General features: G+C 42.2%; 1 protein-coding gene across 1 annotated transcript in view; it reads left to right on the top strand.

The window, feature by feature from the left end:
- Positions 1-24,429, top strand: part of EIPR1 (EARP complex and GARP complex interacting protein 1) — a 486,875-nt gene that overhangs the window by 215,103 nt on the left and 247,343 nt on the right. Inside the window, exon 4 of the mRNA XM_029595793.1 lies at positions 4,549-4,705. Coding sequence (XP_029451653.1) covers positions 4,549-4,705 — 157 coding nt within the window. The remainder of the gene's footprint in view (positions 1-4,548; positions 4,706-24,429) is intronic.

The raw sequence follows: 24,429 nt of genomic DNA, 5'->3' as shown, positions 1-24,429 counted from the left end.
GATATCAGGGGAGGAGAGTAGTAAACAGTTTGTTTTGAAGAAATGGGGATTACCAGTGGTGTGTCACAGGGATTGGTCTTTGGTCCAGTTCTGTTTAAGATTTTTTGTTACTGATATTACGGAAGGGCTATCAGGAATGTTTTGCCTTTATCCTGTTGCAGTTTTTTGTATCATCCGCAAAGACACCCTGGAAGATGTGGAAAACATTGGAAACAGTATCTATGATGCATGAGGAATAATTTAGAGTCTGGCACCTAAGATTAAATACAAAAAAAAAATATGTAGGGTTATGCATTTGAGTTGCAAAAACTCAAAGGAGAAAACAGTGTAAGGAGTGAATTTCTGTGCACAAAAGAGGAGCGGGATCTGGGAGTGATCTGGTCACCTTATGATTGTTCATCATGTAGATAAAGCAACAGCAAAAGCCAGAAGGATGCTTGGATGCACAAGGAAAGGAATAGCCAGTAGAAAGGGACAATAGTATTACCTCTGTAATGGTGAGATCTCATTTGGAATAGTATTTACAGTTTTGGAGACCATAGCTTCATAAGGATATAAACTGAATAGAGCCGGACCAGAGGGCAACTACTATAATGGCCAACAGTCTTCATAATAATACATATGGGGGCACATTTAAAGATCTAAACATATATACCCTGGAGGAAAGAAGAGAAAGTGGAGATATGATAGAGACATTTAAATAGATTAAAAAAATAAATGCACAGGAGTTGGGCCTCTTTTAATGGCAAAAGGTCGCTGGAAGGAGTAGTCATGGGATGAGGGTGAAAGGGGATAGACTCCAAATAATTTAAGGAAATATTTCTTTACAGAAAGGGTGTTGGATGCATGGAACAGCTTTGCTTTGAAGGTGGAGAGCATGGGACGGCACAGAGGATTAGGAAAGGTCTATAAAACTGAGCAGGAAGGGTCTATAAAACTGTCTGCCATTGTGTTCTATGTTTTTATGGAGAAACTCCCTGGGGAGGAAGTGGTAGGAGCAAATTTGGAATTCTAATTTAAGATCAGAGAGTCCCCGGGGGTGGGAGTTATGCGGGGAAGGAGGTTGGAGACTCCAGGCAACATTCCAAATAAGGCATACAATGGGAAGGGGAAGGACAAAAAAGGGAGGAGTTTGGGTTCATATTTGTGATGTGCCTTTTCTCTCTTTCCCTCCATTCTACCTCTCTGTCTCGTCTTTCCCTCCCATTGCTTCTACCTTTCTTCATTTACCTGTTCCTGTACACAGTGCAGGATGTGCTCAACCCTGCACACACTGCCTAACATTCTTTGCAGAGGGGAACTGGAGGGTGTTGCATAATTAATCCTGGTCGCACTCAGTTCAATCTGATTTGAGCTGCTTCTCGCGCTCTGGCTTTTATATAAAAGACTGAATTCTTTCCTCTCTAGCTGCCATGACAGAGCAGGTTCAGAGCTGTAGTTGCAGAAGGGAGCTATCATCCGTCATGTGCATCCAGTGCCTTCTAGCAGCACTGCAGTATATGATCCCATTACTGATCTGCTTCAGGAAAGGCAGACCCGCCCTTCACAGGGCATTAATGATGCCTGCCATCAGCCTTCAGATGCAAGGAGTGTGGATCTTTGGCATAGGAACCAGGGGAGAGGGGCTGCAGTCCCTCAGCACCCGAGACAGCAGCCTGACACATGCCTGATAAGCTTGGCCTGCCTGAGTCTGCACCATGCTGCTGCCAGCTGTCTCGGGCTGGGTGCCAAGGTCACCAGAGGGAAAATTTGAGTTGCCATGGCGACCTGGCACCCTGCACTTCAGCAGCTCTGCTATTTATATCTCTAAAGGTTCACAATGACATGTGGGCTTTTAGGTTGTCCAGTTTCAGATAGCTCCCATAGAAGAGTGGCAGCCGTCACCAAAGTCCCCTTTTTTTTTGGTCTGTAGATATGCAGAATATGTCTGACTGCAGTTGGGGGCACGTTTAGCTGCTCATTTTTAGCTCTTGCCTTTTTTTCTCTCTCCTTATTATCCAGAAATTCAAACCTACTGCAGTGGAAGAATAGGACACAGTCTGTGGGTTGTGCTCTCAAAGGAGCTTTTCCATAGCCAGAGAATGGAGTAAATGCTTGTAAAAATAATACCATATACATCTGACAGTAATGTGGCTTTTATCGGTTCTCGTTAGTTCTTGCATTAAACAGGTTTAAAATCCATTAGAACAAACAGTTTCTACAAAACACTATTTTATGAGTCTTGAAAAAAAGAATGTCTGGTGTGCAGAATTCAACACTAATTAAACTGAAGATGTTTAGAATTCAGAAATGTATATATTTCAGTTTTAAGATATATAGGTAGAAATTGTATTGGGGGAGGTGGGCTTTACTGGGGGTTTTTTTTTTTTAGCCTCTCTTACAATCTGAATGCCTGGATGATTTACAATGAAGCCTGGCTATGCATTTGCACATTTTTTAAGCTGTAATAAGGCAGGTTAACTTGAGGATTCAAGATATCCTCTCCTTAAGGACACATTAGAAGTTTGGCATGATGTACTTCAGATGAATAGCTGGATGCCCTGAAATCAAGCAATTGCCTAATTCTTTTCGGGTTCTTCATTTCACTCAGACAGAAGGATGTTCTCTGTTCATTAGTTAGTTAAAACGCTAAGCCCTCTATTTGTCAGCTGAAGAGCATGATGCTTTTAAAGCTAGCTGCTTGTTCCTGTCATACCGAGAGCATTAATGGGCACCAGCTGTGCCGTAGCTATAGCAGCTACACCAATTCAGCTCCACACAGCAAGAGGCAGCATGGCAATGGTGCAGAAGTGCCTCCTGCGCCGATTCAGGAAATACACACTTCACTTGGCGTTCCCTGGGCAACAGAATAACTGCAGCCAGCTGGCTCTGCACCACCTGAGCTGATCAAAGAGCAAACCCTGTCAAGCTCCTGCGTACATAGCTGCAGGCAGTGATGTAGGAAGCTTTTTTTTTTTTTTTTTCAATTGGGCTTCAAGGTTAAACATAGAGGGGGTGGGGGGAATAATGCATGACTGAAAGAGAAGAAGAAATTAACTAGAAACCAGCGGATGCAGGTTCATATAGGAATGTATAGATGTGTGCCATATACCATGCGGAAAATCTAGATTTTACTGCAGTAATAAAGCCTATAGAATTCTCAGCTATTGTTTATTGTCCTTTATTTGAAAAGGATGCTAAAAACCTTCGAGATCTATGCAAACCCATTAAAAATAATAATAAAAAAAAAAAAAAATATATATATATATATAAAAGGAAAACTAGTGGTTTATTTTGCAGGAATGTTACAGCCCCATAATATATAAATGCTTGTACATGCAGAAGGGTATGTGTAGGAAGTGCTCTGACCGTTATGTAGCAAGATCTTGGCATTAGTTTATACTGTATTGGAAAGTATACACTAGATCTGACTGCTGAGGCAATCTGAGGTTTACTCAGCAAGTGGCGCTCCATGAACAAAAAGGTGGATGATTGAACAGCTGCAAATTTTAATGCTGGCTGACAAGTCCCCATCTAGCTATAATCTAAATCCAGTCTACTCATTCTGCAATGCTTATTACAATATCCACTGGCAAATTATTTTATTATTCACATTTTGTCCCTCTTGAATTATCATATATCCTTGTACTGACCTGCTAATTCCTAGCAGACTTTGCTCTTTGAGTCTCCTGTTTGAGCTTGATTGATGTTCATTGTAGACAGATCTACCAGTAAATTGTCATATCAGCATCTTTACAAGCAAGTTAAGCATGCAACATTTTTAGTGTAAAATATTATCCATATGCCAGGCTGGAAATAAATTCACTGTTTTGGCAATTTTTCTTTACTCTTTTATTTAAAAAAAAAAAAAGATTTTAAGAAACATGAACTCAGTCTAAAATGGTTTATGTTATATACACAAAAGAGGGAAACCAATTTTAGACAGTTCTGAATATGCAGAGGACAGGTTTTGTGTATCTTAATGACTCATGTTAGCATTTATTGTTTACTTTCAGACCTGTTTCTTCTGTTCACATGTATGATGTTGCTTAAATAGACAATGTTTCTATAAAATTTATCAGTTGGTATGCCTATATTGGGAAGGAGTGTGAAAAATGTGTTCATTTTTATTACTAATATAAAGCAATTTAGGAGCATCTAGTGTTGCATATACAAATGAGATAGGCCAGCAATACAGCAGGAAGTAAATGAAAAGCAAGTATTATAATTTATCCATACAAGTTCAATACTAGAGAACCATGTGACATAAAAGGTTTGGGAGACAGTTTTCAGGAGAATTAAATAGTCATCTGAAAATGAACATCGTTGCACAATATGGAAAATTGGGTTAAATGAATGCTAATTAGAAGTCCTGCAATGAACTGATTGCAGCCTTGAGGTTTGCACCTTTATCTGTGTTCTGCATTCTGTGAGTGAAGCTTATTAAATAGCTTAAATATTTTAAGCAGCAGATGTGAATTGCTTATAGATTTGTGTGAACATTGCTGCACTGTATACAGAATGTGTCCTACATCCAGCGATCTGTTGACATTATCCTCTGTTGATTAGCTGCAGACAGTAAAGTCATGACATGTGCTGCAGTGTGGAGGATGCCGAAGGAATTGGAAGCAGGCAGTCATGAATCCCCTGATGATTCATCGAGCAACCCTCAAACCCTGGAGCTACTCTGTCACCTTGACAACACAGCCCATGGCAATATGGCCTGGTAGGATTCTGCATATTTTATTCTCTGAGCAACTGCAAGGAAAGGTATAGACTGTGCTCATCCTTTGAGCAGGTTTATTTTCTAGACATTAAATTTCACATCTAGAAACTAGTTACATTTAAAAAAAAAAAAAAGAAAAGAAAAAAATGAAAAGTTGCTAAATGATTTTGGACCCAGATATTTTCACAGATTAAAAACATTTATGCTTTATCCTGCCACACGCATGGTCTAACAGTCTGTCTGCCTTTCTGTTGTGATTTCCCCCCCCCTGTTATATAAGTTCTTTGTTGCCTACATCTAGGTACTGTACTTTAGAGAATATGCCACTCTTTGTACCGAATTGTATTTTAATGCTTTTCATTTCTCCCATCATTCAGCACTGTGATATATAAATACAAGTAGTTTGTTTATGATTAAGTACATGTCTTGATTATGCTCCATGTGTAATTTCTTTTTTTGCTATTAGCCAAGAAGGAATTTATAACTCGGGATGACACATTGCTGAACACTGTGCCATCAGAGATGATTTCCTTTCTGGTCTGTATTTATTTTAATTAAGCATGTGCAGAAATGAAGTGAAAATTCATCTGCTTTATATTTACTACATTGCTGCAAACATATGTACTGTGCAGGTTTCCTCTCGCACTCTTATCTGCAGAACACTTGTGTTAGGTTACATTTATTTACAACTCTGCATCGCAGTTAACTTTCCTGAGAATTGCACTCATTCCTTTTGTTCCCCCATCTACACCATGATAGAACCTGACCAAATGTAAGGTGCCAGTAGCAATTGCACATTGTTTTCTTTTTTGTTTTACACATCTGTAAATACCAGTTAAATATAATACCGTGCCATGCTTTTCCCTAGTCGAATGTGTGGTAAGTAAAGGTCATAAGCTTATTAATTGCTCAAGAGACATCACTCTATTGACATCCGAGAAGAGATGTGTGTCTCAAATGGTCTCTAGGTCCCAAAAGCTCAGGAACTACTACATCTTGGAATTATTCTTTTATTGGTCCAGTATCACAAATTACAAGAATATAGTCTCTAAGAAAGCAATGTTTACATTTTATTTATTCATTTTTTGGTAAGAAAACCAAACATACTTCAATAGTATATTCTGTAAAGTATCAAAAGGGCAACTGCAGTTCAGAAAATTTGATAGGAAAATATATGAAATAGGGAGAATCAGGGATACATGGCAGAATTTTGGGGACAGAAGGACTCTTTGGATAACAGGAGACATTGTGCACAGGAGGCAGGACAAGGAGGGTCAGTCCAAAATTATCTGGGACTTCCCCTACCTGAATATTTACGAGGGCGAGCCAAATATGGCACAGTATCGATTAGAATTTGTTGGACACGTGAATCTTGAATGTTAATAGTCTTAAGAAGAAGAATGTACTGAAACCATTTATTCAACTTGGGAGGAGCTGATTTTTTCCAGGATATCAGAATAACCCTTTGCGCCACAAACAATCGAGAAGAGGGGTTTTTTTTGTTTTTTTTTAAGACTTGGGCAGCTTCACTTTGTTAATGTAGTTTACAAATAGAGTTATAAGAGCAGTAGTGCAAGAAAAATGTCTTTTGGCAGCATATTTGACCACCCTAACTTGTTGTTGACCATTAACTCTCATTGCAATTTAGCAAGTACAGAAAAAGAAGCAGTCAATTCTTAATCTCTCACATCTCATGCATTCTCTCCCATCTCTCTCCCTCCTTTTTTCCCCATCTTTCGCACCTCTCATTTGCTCTCCCATTTTACCTTCCCCCTACACCATCCATCTCTCCTCTTTCCTGATCTCCAGGCTCTTACTTTCCATTTCTTCCCTCTTCTCAGTGGATCTTTAATCCTTCCTTTCCACCTTTAGTCCCATCCTTCCTTCCTATTCCATCTTCTTCTCCCTTCCCCTCACTCTGTGATCATTCACTCTACTACCGGTATTTCTTTTCTCCTAATCCAAGTCCAGTCCCTCCCTCCTCTTCCTGGTTCTTTCTCTTACTCCCAGTGACCTGATCAGCTATTAACCCCATACACCACCTCACCCCCTTCAAAAACCCTGATCTACGCTTCCTCTCAACTCCCTAACTCTCTCCCTTGCCTCCTTCCCCCAAGTCTCTATTGAACCCCCTACTACCTTCTCTTCCTCCTAGCAGAGTTCTGTTGTGAATTTGGTAACTGGTTAAAAGGCTGGAAATGGAGGGTAGAATGGAGAAAGGTTATTAGTGGAGTACCACAGGGATTGGTACTGGGACCTGTGCTGTTTAACCTATTCATAAAAGATCTGGAAAAGGGAACAATGAGGGTCAAATTTGGAAATGACACAAAATTAATTACATTTTTAAAACAGTAGTGTGACTGAGTTTACCAAAGGAAACCCTCAGGACACCTTAAAGATCCCAAGCATCTGGTCCGGGTCCACCTTAAGGCAAGACATTCTGGGTATAGGGCAGCTCCCCTGAGCCAGGAATATAGCTTAGGTTCAGAGCAGAGCAGAGGAGGCTCTGGGAAAGAGCAGAAGACAGCTCCTGATAATAGAACTGACCTACTAATGTTTTGCTGAAGTACTGTGAGATATTCAGTTTGATATGCTATTTTCTATGAAGAATAAAATTATGCAAGAGAGAGCTAGAGTTCAGCAGGATTCTGCCCTCTAGCAAAGGCTGCAAGCGGATTGTGAGGAACTGCAGAAGGACCTTGTGAGACTATAAGACTGGGCAACTGAATAGCAGCTGAAATTTAATGTAGAAAAATGCAAAGTGATTCACATAAGGAAAAAAATAATCCCAGCTACAGGTACACAATCTTGTATTGGGAGCCAGTATTCAGCAAAAGGACCTTGCAGTCCTTGTGGACAATACATTGAAATCCTCTGGCAATGCATGGTGTCGGTCATAAAAAGCAAGTAGAATGGAGGAATGATCTGAAAAGGAATGGAGGCTAAAATGGAAAATATATTGCCTCATATTGAGCAAGTGTGCAATTGCACCTTGAATACTGTATGCAGTTCTGGTTGCACCATCTCAAGAAAGGCATAATGGAACTAGAAAAGGTGCAGAGGAGGGCAACAAAAATGATAAAGAGAATGACACATCTCTCCTGCTACGAGAGGCTTTGCAAGCTTAGGGCTCTTAAACTTGGAAAAGAGACGGCTGAGAAGGAACATGATAGAAGTTTATAAAATCATGATTGGAGTGGAATGGGTAAATAAAGGATGGTTATTTACCTTTGCAAATAATACTAAAACAAGGGGACATATAATGTAACTAACAATTAGCAGGTTCAAAATAAATCATCGAAAGTACTTTTTTTACTCAGTGCACCATCAAGCTGTGGAATCTGTTGCCAGAGGACATGATTAAGGTGACTAGCACAGTGGGGTTTAAAACAGGTTTGGAAGAGTTCCTGGAGGAACAGTCCATAACACATTATTAATTAGCCAGGGAGATTAAAGAAAGCTATTGCTTTTCCTTGAAGGGAGTAACAGGAATTAGATCTATTTTATGGGATCTGCCAGGTACCTGTGATCGGGGTTGACCATTGTCGGAGATAGGATACTGGGCTCCATGCACCTTAGTCTGACCCATCATGACAATTCTTATGTTCTTATGGCTCTCTCCTCTTCCGACCATACTGCTGCCATCACCTGCTCTTTTCTTCTCTCGGCTGACAGGACTTCCTCTGGATCCGCACAGTCCAATAATTCTGGCTGCCTTTTTGCTCTTTCTGCTGACATGAGTGACTACTACTGCTGTGTCTTTCTTACAGCCATATACAGGCTGATAATGACTCCTTGCTCTTCTCTGGCTGCATGGGCCACCACCACCTGCTGCCCTTCTTCATAGCTCCACATGGGCTTATAATATTGGTGCTACTCTTCTCTGCCAATGCAGGCTACTGTAGACTGCTGCCCTTCCTTCTGGCCTTGTGCAGACCAATGATGCCAGATCTTGCCTTTTTCCCTTTTTTTTTTTTTTTACTATGACTATATCACACATCTTTGTTGGCCACACTTGAGAATCACTGCATTAGAACATCTTACCTGAATATAATCCACTTTGAAGTGCTGAAAAAAGGGCGAAAAGTGGAATTTAAAAAAAAAAATCTTACTTTTTCGCACATTATTTAAATTTAACCTGTATCGTTAACAGGAAATCTGAGTTTTAGGACAAGACCAAAATAAGTGCCTTAGAATTCCAGTTTCCCCAGGTCCCTCCAGCATTCTGGAGATTTCCCTGAATTCATTTGAAATAGCCTGAGAAGGGTGAGGTATGCATGCTAAACAATTCTGTACTGCATACCATGAAAACTTGCAGAAAAGAAGACCATGAAACTTCATTCCTAGAAGGAATCAAACTCTTTCAATGAATAGGCATCCCTAATTCCTCTGGCCACAAATCACATTGCACCCTATTCCAGATTATATTCTGGTTGATTAGTAATTTATGATTCTGTGGCCTTTGGGAAACTCACTAAACTCACTGCACTAAGGCCATAACTTTCCTATAGATATAAAATGCATAACACCTTTACACAGAAACATAGAAATGACGGCAGAAGAAGACCAAATGGCCCATCCAGTCTGCCCAGCTTTCACACTTTTTTTGTTTCTCTCTCTCTTTCATACTTATCTGTTACTCTTGGTATTTATTAACCTTTTGGCTCTATTTCCCTTCCACCCCCGCTATTAATGTAGAGAACAGTGCTGGAACTGCTTCTAAGTGAAGTATCTAGTTTAATTGGTTAGGGGTAGTAACTGCTGCAATAAGCAAGCTATACCCTTGCTTATTTGTTTACCCAGTCTGTAATTCAGTCCTTGTTGGTTGTTGTCTGAATATAATATCATCTTTTCTTCATTCACCCCTGCCGTTGAAGCAGAGAGCTATACTGGATATGCGTTGAAAGTGAAGTATCAGGCTTGTTTGGTTTGGGATAGTAACCGCCGTAACAATCTAGCTACTCCCCGCTTTTTTGTGAATGCAAATCCTTTTATCCACATTTCCTCTTGCAGTTGAAGCATAGAGCACTGTCGTAGTTGCATTAACCGTGTCTATGTCTATTGAATAAGGGTAGTATTTGCTTTGTAAAGCCTGTTGCTATTTTATATCTATGTGTTTCTTGTAAAGCCTGTTGCTGCATTATGTTTCTTGTAAACCGAGGCGATGTTCCAAATGTTCCGCGGTATATAAAAAAATGTAAATAAATAAATAAATCTCCAGGTATTAGCTGTCTTTCCCGCAAGCCACCCTCTTTTCATTCATATCCTCTAGATTTTATGGATCCACAGTGTTTATCCCATGCCCCTTTGAAGTCCTTCACAGTTTTGGTCTTCACCACTTCCTCCAGAAGGGTATTCCAGGCATCCACCACCCTCTCCGTGAAGAAATACTTCCTAACATTGGTTCTGAGTCTTCCTCCTTGGAGCTTCAAATCGTGACCCCTGGTTCTGCTGATTTTTTTTTCCAACTGAAAAGGTTTGTCGTTGTCTTTGGATCATTAAAACCTTTCAAGTATCTGAAAGTCTGTATCATATCACCTCTGCTCCTCCTTTCCTCCAAGGTATACATATTTAGATTCTTCAATCTCTCCTCATAAGTCATTCGATGAAGACCATCCACCTTTTTGGTCACCCTTCTCTGGACCGCCTCCATCCTGTCTCTGTCCCTTCGAAGATACGGTCTCCAGAACTGAGCATAATATTCCAGGTGAGGCCTCACCAAGGGACCTGTACAAGGGGATAATCACTTCTTACTCGATATTCCTCTCTCTATGCAGCCCAGTATTCTTCTGGCTTTAACTATCGCCTTGTCACATTGTTTCCCTGACTTCAGATCATTTGACACTGTCACCTCAAGGTCTCTCTCCTGCTCCGTGCACATCAGCCCTTCACCCCCCATCGAAAACAGTTCTTTCGGATTTCCGCACCCCATATGCATGACTCTGCACTTCTTGGCATTGAATCTCAGCTGCTATATCTTCGACCACTCTTCCAGCTTCCTTAAATCCCATCTCATTCTCTCCACTCCTTCCGGCGTATCCACTCTGTTGCAGATCTTAGTGTCATCCGCAAAAAGACAAACCTTACCTTCTATCTCGTTCATTTCTTGAACGCTGTTCTTTTAGCCTTTATTTTGTCAGCCACCTCCTTTGAGAACCAGATAGCTTTCATTTTTCTTATGCTTTTCTTTACTTTTCTAACATATAGATTAGGTGCCTTGGTAATTGCTCCTTTTAATTTGGTCCACTGTTGCTCCACATCTCTCCCGCATCTCCCCATCCCATCAAAGTCCGTGTTTTTGAACTGCAAAACTCGGGTCTTCGTGCTTCTTCTCCGTATCCTTTGTGTGATATGAAACCATACCGTTTGATGATCACTGGTTCTGAGGTGGGCTCCCACCTGGACATCAGAGACATTATCTCCATTAGTGAGCACTAAGTCGAGTATAGCTCCCTCTCTTGTGGGTTCCATTACCATTTGTTTAAACGAAGCCCCTTGCAGGGCATCCACTATTTCTCTACTATTGTTAGATTCTGCAGAAGGGATACTCCAGTCTACATCTGGCATATTAAAATCTCCAACAATCACCACTTCTCCCTTCTTTCCCATCTTTTGGATGTCTTCAACCAGATCTCTGTCATGCTCTTCCTTTTGATTTGGAGGCCTGTAAACCACTTCAATATAAATGGATGCCCCTTCATCTTTTTTTAGGTCGGCCCGTAGTGCTTCTTCATTGCCTCATCTTCCTTGCAGCTGAGATGTCAGCTGCAAGGAAGATGACATCTTCCTTGTATATTGTTTATGACATAAAGATATTGTTTATGACATAAAGAGCCACTCCTCCCCCTTTCCTATCCTCTCTGTCCTTCCTTAACAAGTTATAGTCTGGTATTGCTGTATCCCAATCATGTGATTCCGTGAACCACGTCTCCGTGACAGCAACAACGTCTAAGTCTGCCTCCACCATTAGGGCTTGCAGATCTGGGATTTTATTGCACAAACTACGACCATTTGTGCTCATAGCTTTCCAGCTTTTCTCGTTCAGGTTACTGCTTTTCCTGGACTCCTTTTGTGACTTTAGTTGAGTTTTGTTATCCACTTCACCTGTCACAATGACCTTTTTCCTTTGGTTACTGATCTGGAATTTCTGTATGCATTGAGTTTCTTCTCTCTTTTCAGATAACACTTCGATCTTTTTTTTCAAGAACTTCTTCAGTATTTAATACAGAGAAGACTTTTTGTACTTTTTGCACTTGATACAGTGTGTGTCTCCGCATCACAGGTCAAATTCTACCAGAGCCCACTGTAATCCTGTTGTTTTTTGAGTTCCTTAATGCCCTGTGTGAGGTGGGGGGGGGGGGGGGGAGAGGGGGGTAGACTTTGTGGGCTGCACAGCTGTCAAGAACGGGTGTCAGTGGGTCACATGTCTTATCCTACCTGAGCCCACTGTAAATCTCATTTTCTTTGACTTTTGGTATTTATGCGGTAATGGGGAATTAATTCCTGAATAATGTAAAGTGGGTGAGGCTTTCTGTATTGAAGCAAATTCAGCTTTAACTTCAGCCAGCTCCTTTTTCAAGCAAGAGAGTTCTGAGCAAAAACCAGTTTATCTTAACAGGTAACACAGTTTTTCTGTTAGTTTCAGACAAAATAGGCATAACATCTTTTTGAGTTATAGAGGATTATGAACTAAATGTTTTCTCCCGTTTTCTGTCTGGGAGAAATACTTAGTACATAGGGCCTATAGTGTGATTATATGTCAGCTAGGAAATTCCCAGCACCCTGCAAATTCTGAAATGGTTCACATAGGGAAAAGACCATTCACCAGCTTCTAGATATTCTTTCTGTACCAGCCTTGTATCAATCCAATGATAGCATAAAGGAAAATTCAGAACTGGCAAAGATATGAGTTGATATAATGGTAATAATAATTCTTTTTAATAGTGCTACTGACGTACACAGCACTGTACAATGGCGATAAGAATTCAGGTACAATAAGTCCTTGCCCCAAAGAGCTTATAGTTTAAGTGAGTACCTGAGGCAATGGGAGATAAAATGACTTGCCCAAGGTCACAAGGAGTATCAGTAGGAAATTTGAACCCTGGCTTCCCTAATTCTCAGCCCATTGCTGTAACCACAATGCCACAGTTTCTCCAAATGACATTCTTAAGAATACTAGTAACTGTAAAAAGTCTTATGCCACTCTCCTCAACATTAAATACACCTAGATGTGATTCTTAGCTATGGGGATATGTGTGTGTGTGTGTATATTTATTTCAGGAATAATAACGTAGGTGCTCTAACATTTGGGGAGAAATAGTTGACCCCTCCAGAATTCTCCATTCTTTTCCCCTTTGTTAACTCTCCATCTCTGATATACTAATTAGACTATCAAGAATTCTATGCAGGTCCAACATCACCAGCACTTTGTGTTCCTTAGTATGCCCGCTGCACATGGCATTTCATTTTGATTGATCAGCTTTGATTAAGTAGTTATCCTAGGATAATTTATTTTGTACAATATATCAAACTAAAGCAGTATATAATACCTAAATATTTAGATACAGAAATAGTTCACTTAAACTGATGTTGGCATAATGTAAAATGGAAGTAGGCATTTTCCATATAAAAATAAATTCAAGGACAAGGGGCCATTTTATGAAGTTAAAGGGACAAAGATTCAGAGAAAAGAAAAGGAAAGACTACTCTACTGAGCAGGTGATAGATGCCTGGATTAGATTACCAGCAGAAGTAGCCAACACCTAAATAATAACAGAATGTAAGGATATTTGGGATAGAAACAGAATGCAGTAGTAAGAGCAGGTAGGGGAGTTGCAGGTAGAAGAGATGAGATTTGGGAGTAAACTGAGTGTTAAGGTAGTTTTAGAACCCTGTATGCTAAATCATATGAAATGTTAGAGGGCCAAAAAGTAGAAAAGACCAAAGCAAATGTGCAGGAAGGAGGCAAAGTCAACCAACATGAAACTGCAACAAGGCTCTCATCTATTTTCAGGAAGGGAAACTGTACAGGCTGGGTGAACCAAATGGTCCATATCTAATAACATCCTCTATGTTATCTATTCCCAGAAAGTGGAGCATTACATCTGATCTACAAGAGAGATCCTTCCTCCATGGCAGCTAACAAGTGTGGCAGAAAACAATGAGATAAGATATGTAGAAGGAGAGACAATCCACATAGCGTGAGATTCTGTGTCCCCCTTGCAATATCTCTGACACAAATATTGGGTAAAGATCTAATTTTCTTAGCCAGAGGCACAACAGAAAAGGCATGTGGGGATATTGGGCACACCTGTGTTGTACCTAAGAGTGATGGAGAAAGACAGCCATTGCTGCATATAAAGACTGTTAAAAAAGCAGAGTGTTAGGAATATAGGAAAGGAATGGAGAATAAAACAAAGAATGTCATATTACCTCTCTGTGTCGTTCCATGGTGAGACTGCACCTGGAATACTGTGTACAGTTCTGGTCACCACAGCTCAAAAAGATATAGCTGAACTCGAAAAAGGTACAGAAAAGGGCGAACAAAATAACGGGGATGAAACGGCTCCCCTATGAGGAAAGGCTAAAGAGGTTAGGGCTGTTCAGCTTTAAGAAGAGACAGCTGAGGGAAGATATGATAAAGGTCTGTAAAATCATGCATGGAGTAGAAAGGGTAAATTTGAATTAGTTGTATACGCTTTCAAAACGTACAAGGACTTGGGGACGCTCCTTGATGATAGTAAGTAACGCATTTAAAATATATCGGAGAAATTATTCTTTTTCTTTCCACACATTTAGGCTCTGGAACTCATTGCTAGAGGATGTAGAAAAGGTAGTTAGCATAACTGGGTGTAAAAAAGGTTTGAACAAGTTCCTGGAGGAAAAATCTATGAACCGTTATTAACCAGGAAGACTTGAGGAAAGCCACTAGCTATTCCTGGGCCTTAGCATCATGGGATCTATCTACTATTTAGGATCCTGCTAGGTACTTGTGTCTTGTATTGGCCACCATGCTAAACAGGATGCTGGGCTTGATGGACCCTTGGTCTCACCTAGTATGGCAATTCTTATGATCTTAATTTTGAGAAATTGGTGTGAAATGTATGAATTTGATCTATATTTCACATTTCAGATACAGTAGCTATTGCCCTGTCCCCAGAGGGCTTATTATCTACCTGAGGCAATGGAGGGTGAAGTGACTTGTTCAAGGTTGCTGCAGTATTTGAAACTTGGCTTACTGGTTCATAGCCTGCTGCTCTAACCACCAGGCTACTCCTTCGCTCATGAAAGATTTTCTCTGTGTCAAATGGCATCCCCTCCTGCATGTCCATAGATGGAATGGTAGATAATGTTTAAGAACCTACATATATTGTTGCTGGAATGTTTGTTAATGAATAAATCCCATTTGTCCTGGGTGTACAAATGTAGGATGCATTGATTCCAGCTTAATGTACTAGTATTTCAGCCAAAATTCTTAAATATGTGCTTGGTAAGTTGATTGGTCTGTATGCTGAGCACTTAACATGATCTCTGCTTTTTTTTAGGAAGCAAAATAATCCAGGCTAGTTCATAGACTCTGCCAGGAGCCCTAATTATGCAATTTATGTAAATACTACTTTAAGTGTGGAAGCTAACATAGGGGTGAACTTTATTGTAGAATACCTGCAGAATTCCATCCGGTTCTAGAGTTTTATAACAGTGACCCAGAATCTTCTTTGGACTAACTGGGGCATTTAAGTTCTTCTTTTCCTTCTTTGAAGAAGAGAGGGAGGAGGAGCAGGACTGAGGTGAGGAGGCTGTGGGGAGGAGAGGAAGAGAAGACTGAGGATGAAGAGGATGTGGGATGGGGAGGGGTGGATAAGGGAATTTGAATCAGGATTCTGGGTGGGAGGGAGATTGTAGCATTGAGAACATAAGAAATTGCCATGCTGGGTCAGACCAAGGGTCCATCAAGCCCAGCATCCTGTTTCCAACAGAGGCCAAACCAGGCCACAAGAACCTGGTAATTACCCAAACACTAAGACGATCCCATGCTACTGATGCAATTAATAGCAGTGGCTATTCCCTAAGTAAACTTGATTAAAGAAGATTCCAGGTCACTGTTATAGGCAGTAGGAGGGCATTCATAGAAGGCATGAACTTGGATCAGGGGTTGTGGAGGAAGGAGAAGATGTCAGAATCTGAGGAGAAGGAATGTTCCAGTATCTGGGGAATATAATCTTGAGATCAAAGTGGGGAGAGGGAGTGGAGGAGTTGTCCCTACATGTTTTGGGCCTGATATCTTTTGCTTTTCCACCCCCTCTCTAACCTCCCATCCAATCTGGCATACACTCCCCCATGCCAGTTATTTCTCTCACACACACATACAAACACTGTACCCACCCCGTGACAATCCTCATTGGCTTCTCTTTCACACAAAAATTCCCCCAAAGCAATCCCCTCTTACTCTAAACTGTAAGGTGTAAAGACTGTGTCCATTATCTGTCACTGTAATAGCACTGCATAACTCTGGTATGTGCTATACAAATGATTACTAATAATCATAATCCCCCAGCCCCTCTCCTCATCTTTCAATGATCTCCCTTTCAGCCCCTCCTAACCTTCCCAAAATGATCTCCCTTTGCTCTCTGTCCCAGACTCACTCTCTTCTGTCCTGTCCGTGAATGACAGGAGGGGAGGGATTGGATCAGGATGCAGAATGGCCCTTCTTTGCTCTGTTATGTCTGTTCTAGACTGGCTCTAATCCCTCCTGTCACTGAATGAAAAAAGAGGAGGGGCTGGATAGGGAGCAGAGTGGCTTTTAGCTCTACAAGGTTCCTCAGCTTCCTCTGTCTGCCCTTTCTTCCCATTGCATACACAGGACAGGAGGAGCACTGGCATCTCTAGACAGAAGTATTTGGGAGATCAAGCGGGGGGGGGGGGAGGGCAAACCTATTACACCCATGTCCACCCCTAGAGCACAGCCTTTAGATTAACTATAAAAGACACAAAATGGCTGGAAATAAATCCAAGTAATAAAAAAAACCAAAAAATAAGAAAAAGTCCCAAGGACCATCTGTGCAATTAAGCCCCCTCCCAGCCAGTTTCAATCGCACAATACTACCACTAAAGGTATCTGATAGCATCATTTGACCAATTTTTGTATATAGATATGGGAGTGAAGTCTGGAGTTTCTACAGGAAGGGACATAATCACAATAGAATTCTTGCACCTCCAGTTCTGTAATGCATGCTCTGCATCCATTTCCCCTTATAATTCACCATTCAAAAAATATATATTCAAAATCTAGTGTACCTTAGTAACAGAAATACAAGCATCTTCCACTGCCATATTGTGAAGTAATACAAAACCCTGGAAAAAAAAAACCCCTATGTAGCAAACATTTCATACCATAACATCATTAACTCCCAGGACTCAAATACTAGCAAGCCTTCCTGTGAAAGAAAAACAATGCAAATATTACTATAGGCCCTAGAACATCAATACATCAGCCAGATTACTATAGATACCTATAAAAACACTACATGCTAGTAGGATCACTTACCTCGTTCATTCATATGGAGCATAGACTGACCCATATCTAATGCAAAATAAGGGAGCACAAATTAGAAACAGAAGAATGCAGACAAATCTGAAATGGAAAACTCCTAGAAGCCAAACTCTGCATGTAGTGCAACATCTGAGAAAGAGAAATGGATGCATTTCTCCTGGAACTAAGCAAAATACAAAGATATAAGAAATACACATTTCATGCTCTAGAAACTGAAAATGTATTTTCTTTTCTATCTTTGTTGTCTGGGCATTTACATTTTAAATTGGGTTGGTCCTGGCCTCTTTTTGGTTTTCTATGTTCTTTTCCATGGTCTCTTTTTGTATTTTACATTTCTTCTCTCTCCTGTCTTCGTCCCTGCATATGTCTCTAACACTGATCTTTCCCTTTCATTTTTTCTGCATTTTTCTCTTCTCTGCCTGTCAATCCATTCAGAGCTAAAATGTCACCTATTTTTCTTCCCCTCTTTAACCCTCTAGTCCTCAATCTTTCTATTTTCACCTTTTACTTACCTATCTACTTTCTATCTCCCACACTCACCCTCTCTCTACTCCTCCCATTCCCCCTCTCTCATATTTCCCCAGCCTCCTATTTCTGCTTTTACCCACTCTCTAGTCCTCTATTTCCACCTTCTATACTTACCCCCTTGTTATCTCTCATCCCCTCATCTCTAGCTCCTTCCCTTTCTCTCATTCCCTTGTTGGCCTCCAGCCTGTTGTTCTGTCTCTTATCTCCTACCCAGCCTCCTGTTATCTTTCTTTCACTCCCACTCTTTCTCACCCTTTGACTCATTCTCTTCCTTTCAGCTCTCCAAAGCACCCCCATTTCTTGTCACTGCTTTTCAGCCTTTCTTCAGTCTTTTAGATCATTCAGACCACCCTTCAGCCTCCTCCACTTAACCCCATCTCAAATCAATCTAACACATCTGCACTCATACCCACCTAATTGCTGAGTCCCAATTGTCTCTTCAAATCCCTGCTCTGTCCCCCACTCTTATCTCCAAGTTCCCATTCTCCCACCCAATATGAGTTCCTGCTCTCCCATAGTTTTAACTAGTCCCTTTGTCCTCATTTTCTACTGCTTTCCCCCCAATTCCTGTCTCCAATTCCCCATTTTTCTACTGTTTTCCCAATTCCTGTTCCCATTTTCTACTGCTTTCCTCACAATTTTGGATCCCTGAATTCCATTCTTTCCAGACTCCCACCCAGTCCCTGAGTTCCCATTCTTCTCCTGCTCTCTCCCTCCCAATCTCAAAGTCCCTGATTTTCCATATTCTCACCGAATTCCTGGTCTTCCACTCTCTCACCCAGTCCCCAAGGCTCTGTTTATCTGTTCTTCTCCTGCTTTCCCTCCAGTCCATGTTCTTCCTTTGCTCTGTTCCCAAATCCCTATTCTTTCCCTACTCGCCCTCTTAAATCCCTGAGTTCCTGGTCTTCCAGACTCCCTCCCCACTCCCAAGTCCTTATTCTTCCCTGCTCTCTCCTACAAGATCCAGTTCTTCTCTTGCTCTCACTTGCCCCCTCCCTTTCAAGTCCCCATTTTTCTCCTGCTCTCCCTCAATCTCACTTTTCCCCCTCTTCAAGGAGCTTCTCCCTGCTGTACAACCTGATACCTCAAACTGATGCAGCTGCAGCCTGTGCTTTTTGCTTAAGATGATGACTTTTGTGATGAGGTCATAGAAAAGGTTTCCATCTGACATCTCTCTCATGCAGATCATTGTTGTGTAAGCAATGCTGTACTGTGGAGCTGTGGACAACTACTCCAATGTCAGCTACATTTTTCAGTAGGTCATTTGTAATGCCCTATGGGCTCTGGTTTGCAGATCCAGCCAATTTTTGAGCAGTTTCTATTGGTGATTTTTCTTGGTCTTGCAGATCTTTCCTTGACTTCAGCAATTCCATGTAACTTCCATTTCTTAAACTATGCTTCTGAACGTGGAATTTGCTAGCTGGAAATGTTCAGAGATTTTATTTATAGCCTTCCCTACTTTGTAAGAGTGAATTTCTTAGCATCCAGTCAGATGAATTCAAAACAAGTGGGTTATGCACCTCTATCAGCAGATGGAGACAGAGCAAACTAATGTACATATACCCTTGCAGTGACATCAGCCTGCCAGTATTCTCCGTCTCCAGCAGCTGGTGGACGGGCATATCTCTACTGGGGATTGTTTCATTTTGAAAAAGGAGAATTAAGGATATTAGTCACCTATGGTGATACTAAAAGGTCCCTTTTAGTATCACTCCCTTCCAGTTGAGAGTTCTTGAGGTGAATTCTGTGGTCCCTCAGATGAGTGCCTTGGTCCGATAGTAGGTTTTTCAGCCGGCGTGGACTTAGCTGCTTAAGAATTTGAAAGGCAGTGGGTGCAGGAAGCCAAGCATGGCAGTGATGGCATATGCCCTCTCCCCCACAGCCAGAGATCGACTCTGTACTCAGCCAGGTAAGGCTAACCTAAGGTAAGTTAAAAAAAAAAAATCTCTATATTTACGGAGACATAAATGGAGGCTTTTGTTGTGTAGGGCTTCCTCCTTTTTCTGGGTCTCCGTGCTCAGTGCGCCATTCTGACGTTTGTCCCGTTCCATGGGAGGTCGAAGGCGGTGGGCAGCCTGGCAAGTTGAGCAACCTCTGTAAGCTAGGCCCTGCTCTGAGGCTTTTTCACTGCATGCCACATGGTAGGCCTCAACGGCATTTTGTGAACTTTCTTAGCCTGCCTTCTACAGGATTGTGAGTTTGGCGTGTGTGTCTAGTCGTGCGTCCAGTTTTTGGATGCTTAATCGAGTCTTGTATTATGTACATCTAAGTTAAGTAGCACCTTAAGTGGCCGCACCCTTACCTGTGCACAAAAGTTGTATTGTATGCTTAAATTGTTTTATGGTGCTTATTTTTGACACACCTAATTTTTGGACTCCTAGTAATTTTGGATACACACACACACACACAAAACAAAAAGCTAGATGCATGCCTCAGGCTGTCGCTCAAGCTCATTGTCTGCCATAATGGCTCCTTTCTCTAAGAAACCTAAGTGCCTTTCTCTTTGCACTGCCTGTCATATTCTGGCATCTCAGCCAGAAGTGCCCGCTCACATGTGCCAACACTGTTTGGAGGCTCAGGGAGAATTTCCTTCCTCTGATTTCACTAAGCCTGGCTTTTCCCAGCCAGATATAGGCGGGGCACCTGATTTTGGAACTCCCCTAACTGGTTCCTCAGCAGAGGATGGTATCTCACTGAGTACACCTCAAGTACTTCCTGGATTGGATACTTCTATCTTTTTTCCTGGGTAGAGTTTTTCCAGGGATTGCAATCCTTTCTCTAGGCATAATCTTCATCCCTCTCTAACACTCCCAGAGTAGAGTCGCAGAGGAACCTTGCCTGGACCTACTGTTAAGCACCGGAGTACTGCTAGAGCAGCAGCAGTACTTCACAATGGAGATCAGGTTGGCACTGATGATGTCGATCCTGACTCCCTTGAGGTTGGTGAAATTCCTCCAGGATTAGAATCATATAGAACTATGCTCTGATTTCCCAGACCTAGAAAATGTTCGGAGTTCCTGGGGCAGATGCTGTGACTGAGCTGAAGAAAAATCCCATTTTGGTTTCCTTGCATAAGGCCTCTTGTTTTTCCCCTGTGATGAAAGCCATTCATAAGAACATAAGAAAATGCCATACTGGGTCAGACCAAGGGTCCATCAAGCCCAGCATCCTGTTTCCAACAGTGGCCAATCCAGGCCACTGTTGGAAACAGTGGCCTGGATTGGCAAGTACCCAAACACTAAGTCTATTCCATGTTACCATTGCTAATGGCAGTGGCTATTCTCTAAGTGAACTTAATAGCAGGTAATGGACTTCTCCTCCAAGAACTTATCCAATCCTTTTTTAAACACAGCTATACTAACTACACTAACCACATCCTCTGGCAACAAATTCAAGAATTAATTGATCTTGAGTGGAGCACTCCAGAGGCTAATTTCAAAGGGGGTCAGGTTTTGGAAGGCCTGAACCCTTTGGATCCAGTGGTAAGAGAACATTTACGTTTTCCAAAGGTAGATGCACTAGTGTGTGCATTCTCCAAATGGACCACTATTCCCATGGAAGGAGCAGCCTTGAAAGATGCTCATGATAAAAGGATTGAGACTATCCTTAAGTAAGCATTTGATACAGTGACAATGACCTTGCAGGTCGCTTCTTGTTGTTCCCAGGTAGCTCAATTTTGTTTGCTTCTCTCCCAGGAGGTTGATGACTCTGGGGTGAACTCCAGGGCAGTTATGGAGCCAGCTGCTGCATTTTTGCAGATATGGGCTGTGATTTGGTCCGCTCTTCAGCCAGAGGAGTGGCTTCCATAGTAGCAGCCAGGCATCAGTTATGGCTGAGAAATTGGTCAGCCAATGCGATCTCGAAGGCTAACCTTACCAAACTGCCCTTTAAAAGCTCCCTATTATTTGGGAGTGAGTTGGAAAAATTGGCCAGTAAGTGGGGCGAATCTCCAGTTCCTCATTTGCTAGAGGATAAGATGCAGATGCCACACTTTTTTAACATAAGGTTGTACTAGAGGATCCAGGCATTTTCGTCCCTATAGAGGAACCTGACCTTTTGGTAGGTCTCAGTCCTATCGTCCCTGACAGCCAAGAAGGGCACAAGTTTGGGTAGTGGAACCTCCTGACCCTCCCAATGAAGGTTTGCTGACCCACCCCCAGGAACAGGAGATAGGGAGCTGCCTCTATCTCTTCTATCAGAGGTGGTTTGAGATCACTTTGGATCAATGGTTCCTGGAAGTGATATGAGAAGGATATGCGCTGGAGTTTCACAGTGTTCCTTGGGATGTGTTCATGGTGTCTCCCTGCCATTCACCACAGAAGAAGCAGGCAGTGGAAACTACATTGGCAAGGCTCCTCAGTCTGAGGGCTGTGGTTCCAGTGCCCATGTCTCAAAAAAAATACAGGTCGATATTCCATTTATTTCATTGTGCCCAAGAAGGAGGGCTCCTTTCATTCCATCAAAGGTGTCAACTGTCATCTGCAGATGATGCATTTTAGCATGGAAAAAATGTCTGGTAATAATGGCTGTACAGTCAGGGGAATTTCTGACGTCTTTGGATCTGTCCAAAGCCTACTTTCAAATTCCCATCCGACTAGAGCATCAACGCTTTCTGCAGTTCACAGTTCTGGGACACCATTATCAGTTTCGGGCTCTGCCCTTTGGTCTAGCTACCACCTCAAGGACCTTTTCCAAGGTAATGGTGATAGTGGCGGCAGAATTGAGAATAGTTGGGATACTCGTACACCCTTTATTTGGACGACTGGCTGATTCGAGCCAAGTTGCTGGAAGAGAACTGCAGAGTGACCCGCAAGGTGATCTTCTGGTTGCAGGAGCTCAACTGCATGGTGAACCTGGCCAAGAGCAGTCTTCAGCCTGCTCAGTCATTGGAATATCTCAGGGTTTGGTTCGACACGAAGCGTGCATTCAAAAGTTGATGACACAGCTCCATTTGTTATTGAACACTCTGTGCCCAACTGTATGGTCCTACCTGCAAGTACTTGGCTTAATGACGGTGACCCTGGAAGTGGTCCCATGGGTGATGGCGCATATGTTTCCTCTTCAGCGCTCCCTACTGTCTCGGTGGAACCCGCAGTCTCAGGACTATTTGATTCGGCTCCTCCTGCCGATGAAAGTCTCCTCCCCACTGCAGTGTTAGGTGCAGGTGGATTATCTAAGGAAGGGAGTTTCCCTAGCATCACCGAACTGGCTAGTACTGACAACAGATGTGAGCCTTCTTGGTTTGGGAGCTCATTGTCAGGAGCTGACGGTGCAAGGGCACTGGAATACAGAGGAGTCTTTTTGGAACATAAGTCGTCTGGAAGCCAGGGTGGTCCAGTTGGCATGTTTGCAGTTCAGCGACAGGTTGCAGGGTTGATCAGTCCAGATAATGTCTGACAATGCAATGACTGTGGCTTATATCAATCGGCAGGGAGGAACTAAGAGCCAGCAAGTGTTTCAGGAAATACATCAGCTTATAGAATGAGCAGAAGTGCATCTCCAGATGATCTCAGCCTCACACATAGCAGGAAAAGACAATGTAAGAGCAGACTTTCTCAGCAGGGAGAGTCTGGACCCAGGAGGATGGGCTTTGTCAGACAAGGTATTTCAGCTGATTCTGGATTGCTAGGGTCCCCCAATCCTAGACCTCCTGGCGACTTCTTGCAGTGTGAAAGTTCCGCGATTTTTCAGTCTCAGGAGAAATCCAAAGTCATTGGGGATTGATGCTCTAGTTGAGGAGTGGCCGGCAAACAAGTTGCTGTATGCCTTTCCTCCATGGCCAATGTTGGGCAGATTGATGATCCTTAAAGGTACAAGTAGCAGCTCTTGCCTGTTTCAGTGGCCAAGTGAATGGTGGTTCATTGTCGGCTCATCCTGATGTGGCCCATTTCCTGAAAGGAGAGAAACATCTACATCCTTCCTTGAGGTTTCCAGTACCTTTATGGCATTTAAATTTGGTCTTGGATTTCTTGGCAGGTCCTACGTTTAGTCCATGTGGTTACTGACCTTGAAAAAGGTGTTTCTTGTGGCAATTTGTTTTGCGTGGAGAGTTTTCAGAGCTGCAGGCCTTGTCTTGCCGGGAACTCTTCCTCCAGGTGACTTCAGGGATGATACAGCTGCATACTGTTCCTTCTTTTTTTTTTTACTGAAGGTGGTCACTGAATATCACTTGAATCACTCCATCTCCCTTCTGTCTCTGGAGAGAGAGAAAGATGTAGGGGGGTATCGTCTGTTGCGACCTTTGGATGTGAAGAGACATATCATCCGGTATCTGGAGGTTTCTAAGCCTTTATGGAAAACAGATTGCCTATTTGTTCTTCACGGTGGTACTAAACAAGGGAAGCTGGCCTCATGGGCTTCAATAGCCTGCTGTATTAAGGAGGTAGTCACGGCATCATACGTTGATGCAAGCAAGCCGTTACCTAGTCAGGTTAGGGCTCATTCCACTAGGTCTCAGACAGTGTCATGGGCGGAAGTTAGGTTGCTGTCTCCCATTGAAATTTGCCGAGCGGCGACATGGTCCTCCTTACACACTTTTTCCAAGTTTTATCATTTGGATGTGCAGGCCCCGGAGGACGCAGCCTTTGCACCATGCGGTTTTGACAGGACCACTGGCAGCCTTCCGCCCTATTCGGGAGTTGCTTGT

Source organism: Rhinatrema bivittatum, chromosome 3, assembly GCF_901001135.1.
Source record: "Rhinatrema bivittatum chromosome 3, aRhiBiv1.1, whole genome shotgun sequence".
Lineage (NCBI taxonomy): Eukaryota > Metazoa > Chordata > Amphibia > Gymnophiona > Rhinatrematidae > Rhinatrema > Rhinatrema bivittatum.
Note: the sequence above shows the minus strand (reverse complement) of the source record. Positions and strands in the feature narration are given on the sequence as shown.